Below are 18,755 nucleotides of genomic sequence, written 5' to 3'. Positions count from 1 at the left end.
TCCAACATCAGCATTCATTAAAAACATGACTGGACTTGGATGGCAGACACCTCAGCTTATTCGAAACACCATAAGAATGAGGCACAGGGCATCGCCACCTCAGTGATGGATGTTGGAGACACAAGTAGCATTTAGCCAAGTCAAACCATACATAGAATTGCTCATTCAATTGTTAAAAATAGTTTAAGAACTTGCCAAACATTTTCAGTGAGGACAAAAGATGCTAGCTGAAATTAGTACATGCAGGAATTGTTACATAACCTTGCACTGAAAGAGGAACTCCTCCCCCACACCTTAGCTCAGGACAAGCTACAGCTCAACAATTGCGACAACAATTCATACAGGCGATTCAGTCTGAGGTCCTCTGTATGGTTTGTCCCAATCCTGGCTACTGTAACACACCCTGACAGCGATCATGGGTTTGTGCGCATGTGCGGGGTTGAGTCAAAGACAGAGCAGCACAGACTGTCAAAGTTCACACAAACAAAGGAGACACTGGGAGCCTGTGGGCCTCACGGAACTGATCAGTGGTGACCAATATAGAGGGAGAAGGCCCATTTCAAAAAAACGGGGAATGGAATCAGGGAGCAGAAATCTTTTCAGAATATTGATCCAGGAATTACACAGGTGCACTTGAATTTGCATCAAAAATGTTTCAATAATCACTCAAATTGATCAGCGAGGTAACATTGCTGATTAATCGTGAGAGAGAGGGGAAAGACATGTCACTTCAAGCAGCTACCAGCCAACATCACTCTCTGACTGGTTCTCAGGGCTGTTATAACAGGGCTGTGTCCATCAGTTCCAGGCCTGCTCTTCAGTCTGCAGGTTTTTACCATGACAAATTGCCACAGGGGTGATCAAAACAGCAGGAAACCATCTGTATCCTTTTGGTGAGAGCAAGTTTAAAGAGAGGGTGGGAGAGCACTTCCAACATGAAATCTAATTCCAACATGCGTTTGACACCAATGACTAAGATTGGAAACAAACTGCCAAAAATTCTAATTGAAAGGGTTTAATCTGGGAACATGAAATCCCTGCCAATGCACTGATTAAAAGTGATGCCACAGTAAATATACCGTACCACCAACACACCCCGGCCACCCCCCCCACACTTCCACCCACCCCCCGCAATGATGCAACTGCCCTCTCTAGCTCCAATTCCTTGCTGTCATTACTAGCTATTCAACACTTGTGCTTCTCCCATCCTCCAATACAGCAGCTACAGACTGGTCAGTTCCTAGGTCTATCCAGTCAAAGGTCAACACTTCACCAGTGTCCAATGCAGCACACTGGTCAAATTGTTCAGTTACATGGAGCTAACTATTAATATCTAAAAAAAGGTCACAAGTGCAACTAAGAGTCTTTTTAGAAAAGGTTCGGGTTTTTCTCTTTTTGAACACTTGCCATTTTAGTTTACACTTCCGTTTTAAGGATAAGACGACAAGAGAACGCAGCAGCACATTATCACAAAAAACAAACCCAAATAGTTCATTGTTTGACAGGGCATTGCCACAGCATGACAGCACAGACATGCTTCATTACAGTATCAAGGTACAGGCTTTCATACCAGCCTCTCCTACCCACTTCCTGCCTCTCGAGGGGAGCGGAAGGCTGACCGTCGGTCCACATTGGAACGATCCTTTACAACCCAATCGGAAAAGATAGTGAAGCCTTGATCTACACACACACATTACCACTCATTACGTTCTATTCAGAGATCACTAGACTATTACAGCTCACCTCCATGCAGTCTAGCTTTAAACAGTGACTCTCTTTTTGACGACTGCTGGGGTATCTATGCGACAGTACAAAGCTCGGTATGCTTTCTAGTTTTAATGTGTTAAAAAAAGTTTGTTTTCTTTTTAATTTTAAAAACTTCTACCCTTAAACCACGGCACAAGCATCAGGCTTGTAATGTCCCAAATTTAGATGGACAAGGCCGTTTGATTCTAGCTGATTTTATTAATCTTGTGGAATTCTTCACTACGCTTGCCTATATTTTAATTTATTTTCCTAAATTTCCCACACTTTGCCCCCTCCCGAGTTGTCCAACTGAGAGATTTGACCCTCGGGATCTTTGGAATGTCCCGTGTGTAGTGGCAGATTCCCTCTTCAGAAAGAAGGCGTACCAGATCTTGCTGCCGAATTAATCCAGTTTGCTCTGGTTTAGAGGCTGTTTTTCCCCCGATATTTTCGGAGAAAGGGGGCGTGTTTTTAGTCCCACCAACTCCACCCTAACCCCCCAATGACAGGGCAGTGCAACTCTTAGATGTGGATGATTTCCCAGTAGCCCTCCCAGCAACAGAAACCTGATGAGAGAGAGAGAAGAGAGAGACTTTAGTATTAATCCAGAGCATATCAGAAATTAATAAATAGCATTCAAAGTAGTCACAAGGACTCTAACAGTCAATGAATCAGCTTTAAATTCCACAATTAAGCTGCACAATAATTGCTCCTCCCCACTTCCCCAAAACAGACCTTAGCAGTGCCCAGAATCTCCGCCAGTCCATAATCTGCCAGGACAGACCAGTGCCAGGCATCGAGATTCTTTTCAGCACTGGAGTAGAACGTGAACAGGGGAGGAGGGCAAAGACTTCCCAACCTCATTCCCATTTCAAATCCCTTTAAGAGAAGGCTGTGCTTTCCAGCCCAATGCAAAGAACACAAATCACACACCAGGAGAGGAGACAGCTTCCAACAACACTCCAAATCCCAAAGGATCTCAAAGTGAACAAGTTGGGTCAGGGAGATGCTGCCTGTTGGAGAAAAGCCTGACTGCACTCCTCAGGACAAACCCAAACCTATGCCTGATCTCAGGATGCCCACCTGACGTTGTGTCCCTTAATTTCAGCTATACGCCATAGAACGCAGACAGCCGCTCCTTCAAAAGTGGTGGGAACTGTTCTGAAAATTGTTGCCAGTTCTCCTCACCAACCTGTTCCTTGAAGCCATGCAGGATCTGCAAGACGAAAAACACCAATCACAATGTTAGAAAGTAGCAAATAATAAGTCTCTGTGAAACCTCATCATTCACTGAGCTCTTCTGGTAGTAATACAAGTGAATAAAGACAAAAAGCATCATGGATAAACATCCCCTTTCTCCCCATGGCTTTAACTGTAGCAAGTAGTACAAATTTGAAAGCAGGGTAAATGCATCATTCAATGTAACAGCCACCCATTTGTACTACAGGCTTCCTGCTTCAATCCTGTGTGCAGTGCTGCTTGGGAGAGCCTCCAGCAGGCCTAAGCACCCCTGTACTGGATTACTCATCACTCACCTATGTTGGAAGGGACTTGGCTGCCAGGAACCACACACCAGCTGGAATGTATATAACGGTCTCTAATGTAGTAAAATGTCCTAGTGCACTTCACCAGAGTGTAATCAGTATAATTAAAACTAAGCCAAAGGTGAAGACATTAGGACAGGTGACCAAATGCTTCAGCAGCATCTTAGCAAGTTGGAGAGGAAATTTCACAGCCTATAGTCTTAGCAGCTGAAGTTTGGAGGCAGGAGGAACTCAGCAGAAGAAAGGCTGATTTAGGGGCAGAGGCGAGGAATGAACAGAGGTGGAAGCAGTTTATCTTGATCGAGAGGATGTGGGGAAGTTCAGCTCCTGTTCAAATAGGCCACCAAAGTTTCGTACAGTGGGATGGAATGGCCAGGAAACAGGTGGGGATGAGGACGATAACTTCAGTCTTCCTGATATTTAATTGGAGGGCACTTCAGCTCATTCAACATGCCACGTGGGACAAGCACTTTATCACAGAGGCAATGGAGCATTTGAGAGAGGAAGAGTTGGGTGCCGTGAACGTACACATCAAGATTCTTCACTTGGGCAAGGCTGAGAGCTTCCAAGAGACCCAGAAACATCCACCCCAAAGGCATGCCATACCAGATTAAGCCAAGAGAAATGCTGAAGTGCTGATGTGAGTTAAAGTCCCCCAATCCAGAGATTAGATCGCTAAACACCATATCCACCATAGTAAGAGTGAAGGGACAAACGAGTTCCTGGCTGGTTTTTGAGTATATTACCATCATGCTGTGCATCCCACCCGACAACATCAACTTCACATCAGTGCACAGTTCAAATGCCGAGGAAGTATCTGCCACTTGGAGTAGCTGCAGTGTTTGGTTGTGGGCAAGTTAAAGTGCAGGAAAGAGGACAGAGTTCACACCCACCTTATAAAACATGTCACGCAGGTCATCCTTTGGACTCACCCATGAAGCAACAGCATCGCAAAAGAAGATGAAGTCCTACAAGAAACAAAATGCTCAGTTTTAATCTGTTAACTCGTACACTGTTGAACTGGATGTACAAGGCCCAGCTATATATAGCTGCTTAAACCAGGCACCAGCAAATGGACAAAGACAAATGGGCTGCAGCAAGTGGAGTAACATTCCACATAACTCAAAATACCTCAGAATGCCTAGAATTGTGGATCATCATCACAGCTCTGCCGCTACTCCCGACTGTGTGGAGTCTTGGCTGGCTTTAGTCCCACAGGCACAGACCCTCCAAAACCACACCCACATAGTCATTCATGTGAACCCAATAAGTGTCAGCATGAGCCATTCTAGATGAGGCCAATCCTGTCTCCCCAATATCTATATTTTGCAGGAATTACTAGATTGCGATCAGAAGCAGGAACCCTGGTTGATGCTGTCCTCTTTAACCAAGTGGTCCAACACCATGGTCACTCAGGTTGAGATCAACCAACTCAGCACCGACTCAGGACAGTCACACTTCAGACAGCAAAACATTTCCTTACCTGCACTACGCCCCCTGGATTCACTCCAATCATCATACAGATCCCACGGAATGCAGAATCCTTCTCTTCATTATCACGGATATTTCTCAAAGACGTGCACCTGGGAATTACAAAGCCACACTGTGGGAGTCCGAATGTAGAAAAATGTGAAACTCCACCCTACTCGTGCCAGGATCTGGGTTTCAGCCATGACCAGCTCTCAGCAAAGCTGGCACACAGCACTGACCCAGGTTGGCCTGAAAAGTCAGAGTGGTTAGTTCACCTATGAGGTCAGAGAACCCACCTCTGGATGTAAACACTGAATGGTTCTGGAACCAAATGGAGGGAGGGAGGGAAAAAGAAATTAACACTCACCATGGTCTGATGAACTGTTGTAGCATAGGCGCAACTTCCTGGGGACATACATAACCTAGACGGCCAATGGTTATAGCTGTGGGGAGGAGACAGGAAAAATCAACCAACAGCATCACCACCATTAGTTAGAGCTTCTCCCAGAGTCAACATGCTCAGAATAGAAAAGTTCAACATCCTTTAGTTCAGAATTCAAATGTCTGCCTTTTTCTAATCATCATAGCAATGTTGCAAGGTGCCAGTCACCACCTCATCCGCCCATTTGATAAACACACTGGTGCTCTGTCCTGTGAGCTTCACCTGGTGGTCACAGCTACAGATCCTCAGGGGGACACAGAAGAACACTCTCAAGATGGTAAAGGGCTTCTATTTTGACGAAAGACCACTGGGGCTGCAGAAATGTATTGCAGATAAGGGTTGGCTTACGGGGTGGGGGTAGCAGAACAGGGAGACAGACATTGGCTCGCTATCGAGGCTATGAGTGCAATAACCTCAATGGCAGAATCATATCCAAAACAAGGAAGTTTGTGCCACCATGCTGCATATTTTCAGGAAGTTATGATTTTATAACAACAAACCTGCCCCAAAAGCAATTATGAGAAACCCACAAAAAGTACATTGCACTTGCCCCCAGAGTAGGGACAGAAGGAAAGAGGCAACAGTCTCCAAGCTGCTCCAAAATGCCCTGGAACATCGCCATTGGGCTGGAGATTGTATTAAATATCTGTTGTGAAGTGAAGTATAGGTGCATCGAGTGTCTACAACACCCAGTTCTCATGCAGTGTCTACCGTCTAATGCCGGTCTCATTCCATAGCTGCTGGCTATAGCTCAACGATGGTGGTTATTTTCCAACCTGCCCTGCACTCACTCAGGCACCATGCTTATTACACACTGCTTTCATGAGGTCAGCATCTCAGTGGTGGGCATGGTTAAACCAGGAAAATTGTTTGACCGATTTTGGTAATGCATGTGCTCACTTTTGATCCCAAGCTCAGGGCCAGGGCCCCCAGGGAACGTACATCAGTTTGTAGCTTACCAGTGTTCTCAAGTAGAGTCTTGGGAGTGTTCGGTCTGTTGATGATCTCCACCAAGTTATTCAGAACCAGTGACACGTATGGCTGCATCTCAGCACCTGCCAGGATAGGAGATTAATATTCAGATTCCACCTCCACTGATATTCCAGTATTTATATGGCTAGTCCAGTTACATTACTGGTCAATGATAACCCACTCCCCCTCCCCAGGATGTTATTTATTTTTAAGTTCAAACTTAACATTCCTTCTGCCCTTCAAGGCAGACAGTGAATTCATTAATCTGAAAGTCACTACTGTTAAATTAGGTTGCTGCTATACAGTGCACTCAGTAAATTTATATTCTTCACCGGTGCTATTCCTCTCCCATATTAGTGTCCAATTTAAAGTTTCACAACCATGATATTCTTACAGATCACTGAATCAAAGGTCCCTCACATTGTACTACCACCCGACCCCTTGCTGGGGTACAGTTCCACTGGGGCAGGGATCATGATTACATTGGCCTGGGTCTATGGGTTTGAGGTTTATGATTATCTCACCCAGTTCCCATTGTTCACTCAAGCTCAATGAGTGTCTGTGGGATGTAGATGACCTCAAATCTCAGCCCAATCCTCTCATATTTACATGGAGCCAGTCACTGGGAATGATCAGGATCCATTTCCTAGTCCAAAAAAATACCTAACGTGCATGTGAAGTCCTAGGTTAAGATTAAGCAATTGCAGCCACAAGTGAGGTTAGCTTTACAGCACAGGCCAGGGTCAATAGCTGGTGGATTCTGGTCTGTGGGGTTCATAGCACATTAAGACAGACCATATCTCACTAGGCCATGCAGCAGTGTCCATCTTATATCTCTAATCAGATTATATTATGAAAACAGAAGATTCAGTAAATGCTCCACCACTCTCCTCCAGCTCTTCAGACTTCACCGAAAGCAACTCACCCATCTGCATGCAGATTTCTCCGATTGCCCAGGTAGCATTATTGCACACAGAAATAAACTCGGGGTTCAGGTTGGTTCCCAAAATTGGCATGAACTCAGCTAAGAGATGGGGAGAAGAAGGAAAAGAGGAATGGAGTTAAAAACAAAATCACATCAATCCAGCAGTAACAGGGAAATATTTCAGCCCTCAGCCCACTTTACAAAGCTGCATCTTCTCCACCCTACCAAGATCACCTGGAACCTGGATTTGAGGGTCCAGATCATCCTGAGCTCAGCACCGGGAGCAAGGATTAAAACAGCTCCTCAGTACAAGGACAACTTGGCTATGCCAATGGTGAGGGGCAACCCCATTCCTGCTGCCCACAAATCAGCTGGCTGCTAGTCACAGGCCATATGGCCCACCATCTGGACAGGGAGGGATGGCAGCAGGCACCTGAGGACAGGTAAAAGAATATTAAAGGAACTCTGGATTAGACAGTGTGAATATATGAACTATCATAGAGGTCAGTAACACATTATTCATGACTTCCAGAGCAGGAATTACTTCCAAACACTGAAGAGTTTCCCCACAAACTTTCACCCCCGCCTTCTTGCCACCTCATGGCAGAGCTTTAAGAGGCCAGTAAGAAAGCAGCTCTATACAATAGAAGGTATACAGAAGCCCTGGTGTCTAATATCGACTGCACTCACCTATACATGGTTTCACATGCTGGAAACAGGCTTTGGTGAGATCACCCAAAAGTGCAAATGAACTCTGCCGAACCTCAGGCATCGTATCCTAGAGAGAGATAAGGCAGCACAGGTCACAAACCCCCATAATATAATGATCAAACATCACTGCATCAACCTCCCAGCACACCCTCACCCTGTTCAGCAAGGCAGGCTTCCTTTATGAACAGGAGTTTCCTTTCACTGCCCAATATCTAGCTAAGCGGGGCTGCACAACCAGGTTAAGAGTACACTCCTCAGGACTAATGCTCAGGCCAGATTATGAGGCAGACTTGAAGGTGCTGTCTAGCATTGAATAGTTCAGGCCACAGATGTAGGGCCTAGATCAGATAATATATTCGTCCAGCCGTCACAAGTTCATCTTCAAAAATTTATTCACCCAGTGCAGGCTCAGAGAGCCACAGCAGCAGGGCTACCTTTTCAGACCGCTGATGGTAGCATTCTCACTGCAGCCAGAGGTCAACACTTCAAGCACTGCTTGAGCACATAAATTAGCACAATATTGAGGGAGGCACTGTCTTTCAGGTGTGACATTAAACCAAGACCCCCTCCTGCCTCATTGGGTGGTTATAAAAAGATATCTTAGCATTACTGGAAGAGCTGAGCTCTACTACAGTCCTGGAGAATGCTTTACTGCTCAGTACTGTTCAAACAGAACAGATGGGTGGCATAAGTCTATGTTCCTTCACAGCAAGTATATGCACCTCACAGTAACCCTCCAACAGCCACATGCACACAAAGGACAATAGATTTAAAAGGTTATTACATAAAAGGTTATACAAATAAAAACGTTCAAAGGTTGTTCAGCATGTTTTGATTCAGACCCTTTGAAGAGTTGTTTACCTTTACACAAACACTTGTCATTTATCTGTGACATTGCTGTGTGAAAATTGGTCATCTACATTACAATGACTACACACCCTGTGAAGCACATTAGGAAATCCAGAGGTCACAAAAGGCCCTATAGAAATCTAAGTCTGAGTTTCCTTTTCATTTACCTGCATACACTGGAAAAGAAGGGTCATGATGTTGCTCCGTGCTACCAACTGCTCAACGTGACCACCCAATCCCTCCGCCAGGCCGCTCAGCAGGTCCAATGCTACAATCATGAAGTCCTTGTCTGGAGCCTCGTACTGATCTGGTTGCGTGTTATACATCTGGAAACAGCCAGAGCAAAAATCTATCAGTGGGAAACAGGTAGTCTACAATTCTGCGAAGTACATGAGGGTGAGCATCAGCTGTCGGTTTTGGGGTGCACGATGATTACTGCCCTCATGAAACCAGTGGGTAGTATAGGTCTAACAGGACCAGGTAGGTGTCAACATCTCATGTTCCCACACAAAAGAATCACTCCATATTTCACATCAGCCCTCCCAACAGATCGTTTTAGTGTGAAAGGAATTGAGGGAACAGAATTCTTAAAGTGCATTCATGAAAACGTTTTTGGCCAGTATGTAGCAAGTCCAAGAAGAGAGGGCATGGTCTGGACTTAGTTTTAGGAAATGAAACTGGAAAGAGTGACAGATAGAGAGCATTTTGGTGGTAGTGATCATAATTCAGTTAGTTTTAACATAATTATAGAAAAGGATAAAGATAGAACAGGAGTTAGAGTTCTAATTTGGGGCAAGGCCAATTTTACTAAGTGGAGTGATTTAGCAAAAGTGGACTGGAAACAGCTATTTGAAGGCAAACCAGTGTCAGAGCAGTGGGAGGCAAAGGGGAGATTCAAGGGGTTCAGAGTAAACATGTTCCCACAAAGAAAGGGGTGGTACAGCCAAATCTAGAGCCCCTTGGATGTCAAGGAGCTTAAAGGGTAAAATGGCAGGAAAGGAAAGCTTATATCCAACACTGAGGACTCAATACTGAGAGGAATATAGAAAGAGGAGGGGTGAAATCAAAAAGGAAATCAGGAAAGCAAAGAGAATGTTGGCAAGTAAGAAAAATCAAGGTGAACCCAAAGATGTTTTTATCAATGCATTAAGAGTAAGAGGGCAGCCAAGGATAGAGCAGGGCCTGTAAAAGACCAAAAAGATAACCTATGTGTGGAGGAGGAGGATGTGGGTATGGTTCTGAATGAATACTTTGCATTTGTCTTCACAAAAGAGGAAAATGATGCAGACATTGTAGTTAAGGAGGAAGAGTATGAAGTATTGGGTGTGATAAACATAGGGAGAGAGGAAGTATTAATGGGATTAGCATCCTTGAAAGTAGATAAGTCACCAAGGCCAGATTAAATGTAACCCAGACTGTTCAAAGAAGCCAGGGAGGAAATTGCAGAGGGTCTGGCCATCATTTTCCAATTTTCACTGGATATGGGTGAGATGCCAGAGGATTGGAGGCCTACTAACATTGTACCTTTGTTGAAAAATTGAGAGAGAGATAGACTGAATAATTACAGGTCAGTCAGTCTGACCCCAGTAGTGGGCAAATTATTGGAATCAATTCTGAGACACAGGATAAAACTGTCACTTAGACAAGGTTCAAGAATAGTCAGCATGGATTTGTTAACTGAACTGAATTTTTTTGAGGAAGTAACAAAGGGGGATTGATGAGGATGGTGCAGTTGATGTGGTCTGCATGGATTCTAGGAAAGCTTTTGGCAAGGTCCCACATGGAAGGCTGGTTAAAAAAAAGCTCATGGGATCCAGGGGAATGTAGCAAGCTGGATATAAAGTTGGTTCAGTGACAGGAAACAAAGGGTAGTTGCTGACAGGTGCTTCTGTGACAGGAAGGCTGTTTCCAGTGGGGTTCCGCAGGGCTCAGAGCTAGGTCCCTTGCTTTTTGTCGTCTAGATTAATGATTTGGACGTAAACACAGGGGGAATGATCAAGAAGTCTGCAGTTGACACAAAAATTGGCCATGCAGTAGACAGTGAGGAGGATTGCCGTACCATAGGAAGACATCAATGGACTGGTCAGGTGGGCAGAAAAGTGGCAAACTGAATTCAACCCAGAGAAGTGAGAGGTGATGCATCTGGAGGAGTCAAACAAGGCAAGGAATACACAATAAATGCAGGGAGACAGAAGTGTAGAGGAGTGAGAGATCTTGGCGTGAATGTCCACAGATCCCTGATCCCAGGGCAAGTTGATAAAGTGGTTAAGGCAGCATATGGAACCCTTTCATATTCTATGCCTTGGATAATAAATAAGAGCAGGGAGGTTATGCTGGAACTATGTAAAACATTAGTCAGGCCACAACTTGAGTATTGTGTGCAGTTGTGATCACCTCATTACATAAAGGATATAATTGCATTCGAGGGGGTACAGGAGATTTATGAGGATGTTGCTAAGACTGGAAAATGACAGCTATGAGGAAAGGTTGGATAGGCTGGGGTTGTTTTCCTTGGAACAAAGGAGGCTGAGGGGAGAATGATTGAGATGTACAAGATTGAGGGGCCTGGATAGAGCAGATGGGAAGGGCCAGAGAGGTCAGAGGCTAGGAGGGCACAGATTTAAAGTGATTGGTGAGAGGATTAGAGGGAAGATGAGCAAAGTTTCTTTCATCCAGAGGATTGTAGGGGTCTGAAAATCACTGCCTGAGAGGGTAGCAGAGGCAGAAACCCTCAACTCCTTTAAAAAGTGTCTGGATATGCACCTCAAGCGCCATAACCTTCAGGGCTACAGACCAAATGCTGGAAAGTGGGATTAGGCTGGGGGGGAGGGTTCGTTTTTTGGCTGGCGTGCACATGATGGGCCAAGTGGCCTCTTTCTTTGCTGTAAGCTTTCTATGATTCTACGAACACCACCTATATGCAGTAGACAAAGGAGTTAAACTGTCTACAGCAACACAGTGAATAAAAATAGAAGTTGACAGTTTGGTTAGTATGGGTTTCTGGTCCTGCTCAGCTAATAGCCAAATCTCTATTTCAATAAACACCCCAACCACCCCCTATGCCCACCTCTCCATTTTCAAGTATTCTACTGATTAAACAGCACTCAAGCAAATCTACATTAAAACCAAAAGAGGCTGAAGATGAGACCATGGAGTTTTGGGCCACTATTCTCAGCTCACACTAGTTCATCCGCTGCAGCAGCTACAGACAGTATGCATTCTGCGAGGATGTACCTTACTACTGAATCTCAATCTGTGAAGCTACTTTGGATGAGGACGAGTACAGAAAATTCACAGATTGAGAGATTCCCACAATCAAACTTCACAATGCATGTTCTCCTCATTCAAATGCCAGTTATAAAGAGCTTACCATGGCTTGGGCGAGTGTCTTCTGCACGAGTGTTACACAGCGCTGATACACAGGCTCACAGTAGGGGAGGAAGCCACTCTGCAGAGCAGTGGCCACTGAAGAGAGGCACTAAGGAAGAATAAAGAGCAATGAATATCGATACCACAAATGAAAGGCAGAGAGTTAGGGGCAATATCAACAGCCATCAAGGGAACCACACTTGTAACAAAACCATTAGCATTGGCTGTACATCAGATAGCTTATCTTGGGATCACAGCCTGGGGTCAGGCATGACAAGGAGATATGGAAGCTTCAACAATAAGAGCAGCAAAAGCTAACTGAACAATCTAAAACACTCTCTACAACATGACAGCTTCCAGTAAAAAACCGCACCCCAAAAAGAAACTGAATTCCCTCATCTCCTGGAATGTTAACTATGGCTGGGACACAATACCAAAGGCAGCAGTGAAAGTGAATGTGACAGAGAGTATTATAAGCCCAATGTTGTCCAAATGAGGACTTCCATTCACACTTTTCAGAGGAGAGTTCCTGGACAGTGATCAGGAGCAGGGAGCCCAGGTAGTGTACCTCTCCAAGCCGAGATGCCTCTGGTGCTGAGATCAGCACTGACCAAGGGTTAAACTAGCAATCTTCCTGCTTTGTGAGGATCAGGACTATAAACAAAGTGCACCAATTTAGGCAGCATTTAAAGACTATAGTAATGCATAAGATGTAACTTCCATGGAACATTCAGCCCAAATAGTCTATGCTATTGATTATACTCCACGCAAGTCTCCTTCCATTCTACCTCATCGTACCCTTTCAGCTTAGCTTTCAATTCCTTTTTCTTTCATGGACTATATATTTCCTTTTGAAACCATTAAAACTTCACTGAGTTCCACATTCTAACCACTGAGTGAAGAAATGTATTCCCATTTTCCTATTGGATTTATTAGTAACAATCTCGTCTTTATGTCAAAAATGCAAAACGCTGGAAATACTCAGCAGGTCAGGCAGCATCTGCGAAAAGAGAAACAGAGTTAATGCTTCAGACTGATGGCCTATCATCAGAACTGGAAAAGGTTTTAAGCAAGCAAAAAGTATTGCTTAAAAAAAAGAGACATGTCTAAGCTTTTCGTCTTGCACTCATGAGGACACTCCAATAAGGGGAAAACAACAATTTATACTTATGTGAAGAGTGCTGATTGATTGGCAAATGGCATTGCCATGGAGAATGCATCACTGATGGTGACTGACAATTAAACTGCCAAGCATGGTTTGAAATTTAAACCAGGCAGCTTGACCCTGATTGGTTAAGGCATTGTCCTGAGGAATGAGTCAGCGAATGGCTGTCACTTAATTTGTTTAGCTGAAACAGGCGCAGTGCACGTACATGTTCTTTCTGTCTGCAAAGATCAAGGCCCTGTGTATTAATACATGTAGTTTCCAGTACACACAAATGCACCACATTACGAGCCTGACTGATCATCTTAAATTTTTTGCCAGCGTAATTCTTAGCATACTGAGGGTTATTTAGCAAATGTTGTCCAATCGCAGAATCACATCTAATGTTGGACACTATGTTTTGAGTTTTGCAAGCACGGGCTGGTTGCATATGGTCTGTACCTGCCCATTGCGATCAGCAGCTGGGACATGCTGCTTGATACAATCCGCCAGTCTTTGGTACACATGGCCTACATACCTAGGGCCCATGATCTCCATCTCATGCTCAATTCACCTATGAAATGGAGCAGTCAAATGAACTCCTCTTCCTTGACAGACTAGTTGAGAAATCTGCCAAGGGATTCTCTACTACAATCTACCACAAGCCTATCTTCACTGCTCAATACATGCATTAGGATTCTTACAGTTCCACAGCTAAGATTGGTCTTATTGGCAATCTTGTAAAATAGGGCCCAAGCCATTTGCTTGATGCTGAAATAGGGCTCAAAGGCATCCTGCAGGATAATGGCTACCCTGATCAGATCATTTCACCCTGTATATCATGCAAACCCATGAACAGGCCTAAGGCTGTCACTTTCAGCCCTGAAAAGTGCACAGTCCACCTCAGATTGCCCTAGAAGAGAAAGATCTCTCAAAAATTTGAGTAACAGGTGAGCTAGCTGTTTCACACTGCTACTATGCAGTAGCAACATGAGTGGTATTTGCCATTAACAGGATGCTGCCGTTGAGCTAAAAAGACGTTCTGCTTATCATACAAACGAGTAATGTGGGATATGAGTTTCAGTGCCAGTGTGATGCCAGGTATATAGGCCGTATGTCCCAAACACTGGCAGATTGCATCAAACAGCATGTCCCAGCTGCTATTTGCAATGGGCAAGGTACAGACCATACCCAACCAGCCCATGAGATGCAAAACTCAAAACAGTGTGCAACATTAGGTGTGATTCTGTGATTGGACAACATTTGCTAAATAATCCTCAGTGTGCTAAGAATTACACTGACAACCAATTTAAGATGTCAGTCAGGCTCGTAATGTGGCGCATTTGCATGTACTGGAAGCTACATATATCAATACACAAGGCCCTGTTTTTGGCACACAGAAAGAACATGTACACACATTGTGCCTGTTTCAGCTAAACAAAATAAGAGACAGCCATTCGCTGACTCATTCCTCAGGGTAATGCCTTGACCAATCAGGGTCAAGCTGCCTGGTTTAAATTTCCAACAATGCTTTGCAGTTAACTGTCAGTCACAATCAGTGATGCACTCTCCATGGCAACGCCACTTGCCAACCAATCAGCACCCTCTTCACATACAGTATAATTGTTGCTTTTCCCCTTATATTGGTATTCTTGTGAGTGTCCTGATGAGTACAAGACAAAAAGTCTAGACATGTCTCTTTCTTTCAGCAATACTCAAAGTTCTGTACTACGAAACAAAAAGTCAGAAAAGCAGGGAGGGTGGCGGGAGGTGGGGTGAGAAAGAACAAAAGGAAAAGACTTGATAGGGTGGAACGCAGCAAAAGATTAAATAACAGGAGATGGTAATAGGACAAGTAAAGAGACAAAAGATTGGTCTATCTTTGATGCTATCTGAAAAAAATGGGAGTGGGGTTATGATCTTTTATTTCAAATTTTCAGCATCTGCAGTATTTGCTTTTGTACTTAGAACCTCTACTTTTCGATTTTCTCCATCCTATCCAATCTATTTATAATTGGAAATATCTGTTAGGTATCCTCTATGTCTTCTCTATTTTTTAAAAGAAAAAAAAAAGCCCCAGCTAGTTGAATCTTCCCCGATTGCTGTAATCTCAGAGTTTGGTAAAATCTATTTTGTGCTTTTCGCCAATATTTCCATATCCCTTTTTATAGGATGGAGACCAGGACTGTACAGAGCACTGTAAGGATGGCCTGAGCAGGGTCAGGCAACATTGGACCTTCAATGTTTTTGGGGTGGGGTGGGGGAATGCTTTATTCAGGCAATATTAGAGTGATAGGGGCACAACTTTTCCACTGGTTGGTGAGCTGGTAACCAGATGAATCAATTTAAGATCACCAGGAAAATATAGATGAGATGATAAGCAGGACATTTTGCTGCAGCTTGATGTTAGGACACAAAGTTCCTGGCCAGAAAGCGGTGGAAGCAGAATCCATAATTTCATAAAGCATGAGGGATAAATATTCAACAAAGATGTGTTTTAAAGAGCTGAAGAAAGGAATTAGGTGGGTCAAAGAGGGTCACAGTCACGAGGGACCAAATATCCTCCTCCTGTGCTTTAAAGCTCTAGGATTCTATTAACTTAAACTCTGTGCTTTTTAGTGGCTTCAGATGCAGAGACAGAATATGCAGCCCACTGATCTTCATGTATAGCTTCAGCACTACCTCAGGTGTCGCTGGGTTACCATACTGCTCAATGGACACTCACCTCCAGCAGTGGGAAGAGATCCTTATCTTCATCCTTCAACTCGTTCCATTTCTGAATGAGAGGGGGCATTAGTTTCTGGATGTATTCCTGTGGGTGCAGAGCGGAGCATTCTGCCATTAATGCATGCAGAACCCAAGTATCCTTGTCCCTCCAACACAGTAAAACAGCAGCACAGCAGCCACACACACAATGAAACCATCTCCCTCTTGTTCAGTCAGATTCCAGGGAACAGGCAATCACCAATACATAGTTAATTTCTTTAAGCTGCTGCCTCAAAAGTCAAAATTCAAGCAAAAACTAATGTATGGAGTGAGCACACCAAGCCAGAAAGTCCCAGAACAAAGACTCCAGGAAATGGTCTCCATTACCACAGGTCAGCCATATCATGTTGGCAGTTCTAACAGCTTTAAGCTATCCAGCAATCAGTAAAAGCAGGTGTGCTGTCCTGTGCACTGCTATAACTTCAAGTGGTGGAGAATGAATTTCACCTCCTGAGCCAACACTGCCAATTTAGAGCAACATGCTGAGTGACAAATGCAGTGAGCAGCCGGAGCCCATTGCTGCAAGGGTTAATTTATAACTCTTGCTAGTGTCCTTTAGGCCTCGCTCCCTTACCCAAGAGTTCCAAATAAAAACATTGCCTGAATTATGCATTGGCTTCAGCACCCCAGGCTGGCGAATTTGAAATCTACGCATTGCATACTTTGACCCCACCCCAGCCACTATATAAAAGTCAGATCCACAGCAACTGCCTACTGGCTGATTGAGGTGATGTCCCACAGAGTCGGCCAATGTACCAATGGCGTCGTACAGAATCAGCAAGTTCTTGTGCTGGTACTTTCCAAATGCAAAGACCAGTGTGTCGAGGATGTAACTGAGATATGGGACCAGCTCTGTGCAGGCCTCCTCCTCCAACGTAGCAAACGCACTGCAGGAAGAAGAAAGGCACGAGTCAGGGACACAGATTGGAGTTGGCAAGGTCAGTCAGGAGAAACTTACAACCACTCAAAACAGGAAGTGAAAAGTAGCACTGTGACTGAATCAGTTCTAAATTCAAACACCACCCTCCCCCACCAACTGCTAAAACCTCAGCGGAATAACCCTAAGGATCCTCTATAACAGACAACCTATACTGCAGTCTCCAATTCAGACACTATGAATACACATACTATCACACTATTCATCACTTCTAGAGTCACAAGCAGTACAGAGCTGAAAACACAAAGCCAACTTTACCTGCATGCTGCCTCCTGTACTCGCTTATTTCCATCCAGGATTCGCTTCAGGAGTTCAGTCATCAGTGGTTTCAGATACTGGTCTGGCGGCTGGCTGACCACCCAGTGTGCATAGCGGCTGAGTGTCCAGCAAGCGATTGAGCGCACTAGTGCCTTCTTATCCGGCAGACACTGTATAAGGTGTGGGATTAACTCAGGGAGGTACGGAACCATTCCTTGCATACAACCTGGGGGTAGAAATAAAGCAGGATTAGGCACAAACCAACAGGGTGAGGATAAATAGGATCACTGTCCACATTGTGTGGGGTTATTAACAGGCTCTACCCTATATCGCAAGAGAGTTGTGAGTTTTTGGAGGTGGAAGCAGAATCTTTGAATATTTTTAAGGCAGAGGTAGATAGGTTCTTGATAAGCAAGGTGGTGAAAAGGCTATCGCAGGTAGGCAGGAATGTGGGGTTGAGGTTACAATCAGATCATGATCTTATTGAATGGCAGAACAGGCTCAAGGGGCTAAATGGCCTACTGCTCCTAATTTATACGTTCACCAAGAATAGACAGAAATGGATATGGGGAGGGGTGCAAGATCGATATAACTGGAGGAGGAGGGTGCATTGTACGCTACAGGTACAGAATCTCAAAACCAGCAACTTCAGGACTGAGTCCATGCCAGATTTCATGTCTTGCTGGTTTTCGGGTTGGGCAGTTCAGACCAGGTCAAGGTCAAGGGTTGCTCGGACCACTTAGTGTGGGAAAAGACGGGTGTTGGCACGTCACTGCAACACCTAGCCGAACAAGCTAGTAAGTTATATTTTACTCATCTAATATTAAAATTCATGCATGGCAGCCTTAAAAAAATGTCCGGTTTTTGGATAGTCAGATTTGAGACACTGTACTTGTACTTACAGATTCGGATCAGGGTCAAATCGAATTCAAAGCTCAACTTGTCGTGTGCCTGATTAACTCAGACTCTTGTATTGAGACAGATCTTAGAGCTGAAAGTTGCACATTTGAAGCATTGGGGGAAAAAACCATTTATAAAACTTGTGGAATCTAGGTCTAACTGCAGCAGCCTGAGTTATAAACTGAATGTTATGTAGCGGTACAAGGACAAGTTGAAACCAGCTGTCCAGAATTCAGGCAAAAACACATCAGGTATTAGAGGCTTTCTCACTGATTTCTGCACTCAGAGAGCATGCCCCTTTAAAAGCTGCTCTCACTCTCAGCTCAGCTCACATTTCCAACATTCAATTCTTGCTTCATACCTTCTGCGATTGCTCCCAAAACCAGGATTCCGGACTCTTTAATAACCCAATCTGGATGGAACAGCAGCCCCTTTAGTAGTGGCAGAAGATGAGGAAGAAGATCGTCTCGGAAAACATTGGCCAAGACATCCAGAGCAGCAGCTGAGCATTTCCCTGACAGGAAAACAGTGGCATGAAGAGCAGTGTTCATCCAGTACATACACACTAGTGTGCACACGCACAGTCACACAACCTAGAGTCTGTATAGTCACCCAGTGTGTTTGCAAACACAGCCATTCCAGAGTAAACAGCATACCAGGCCCACCATTAGGTCAAACTACTCCAATGTGACAAATATCCAGCTAATGGTTCATATTAATAC

At 44.4% G+C, this 18,755-nt stretch overlaps 1 protein-coding gene across 4 annotated transcripts in view; it reads right to left on the bottom strand.

Annotated features, from left to right (window-relative positions):
* Positions 1–1,363: 1,363 nt before the first annotated feature.
* The window catches only part of LOC144668847 (transportin-2), a 35,258-nt gene continuing 17,866 nt past the window's right edge, over positions 1,364–18,755 (bottom strand). For all 4 annotated transcript variants that reach the window (XM_078531265.1, XM_078531266.1, XM_078531268.1 and 1 more), the window contains exons 11-24: positions 18,395–18,547; positions 17,134–17,359; positions 16,654–16,825; positions 15,898–15,984; positions 12,030–12,137; positions 8,827–8,985; positions 7,790–7,877; positions 7,100–7,198; positions 6,162–6,257; positions 5,128–5,203; positions 4,774–4,873; positions 4,184–4,258; positions 2,830–2,962; positions 1,364–2,312 (exon numbers count right to left, since the gene is read on the bottom strand). In XM_078531265.1, the coding sequence (XP_078387391.1) occupies positions 2,855–2,962; positions 4,184–4,258; positions 4,774–4,873; positions 5,128–5,203; positions 6,162–6,257; positions 7,100–7,198; positions 7,790–7,877; positions 8,827–8,985; positions 12,030–12,137; positions 15,898–15,984; positions 16,654–16,825; positions 17,134–17,359; positions 18,395–18,547 (1,547 nt within the window). In that variant the 3' untranslated portion in view covers positions 1,364–2,312; positions 2,830–2,854. The remainder of the gene's footprint in view (positions 2,313–2,829; positions 2,963–4,183; positions 4,259–4,773; positions 4,874–5,127; positions 5,204–6,161; positions 6,258–7,099; positions 7,199–7,789; positions 7,878–8,826; positions 8,986–12,029; positions 12,138–15,897; positions 15,985–16,653; positions 16,826–17,133; positions 17,360–18,394; positions 18,548–18,755) is intronic.

The sequence above is a fragment of the Cetorhinus maximus genome, chromosome 28, assembly GCF_964194155.1.
Source record: "Cetorhinus maximus chromosome 28, sCetMax3.hap1.1, whole genome shotgun sequence".
Lineage (NCBI taxonomy): Eukaryota > Metazoa > Chordata > Chondrichthyes > Lamniformes > Cetorhinidae > Cetorhinus > Cetorhinus maximus.
The sequence above is the reverse complement of the archived record's forward strand: the minus strand, read 5'-3'. Positions and strand labels throughout refer to the sequence as shown.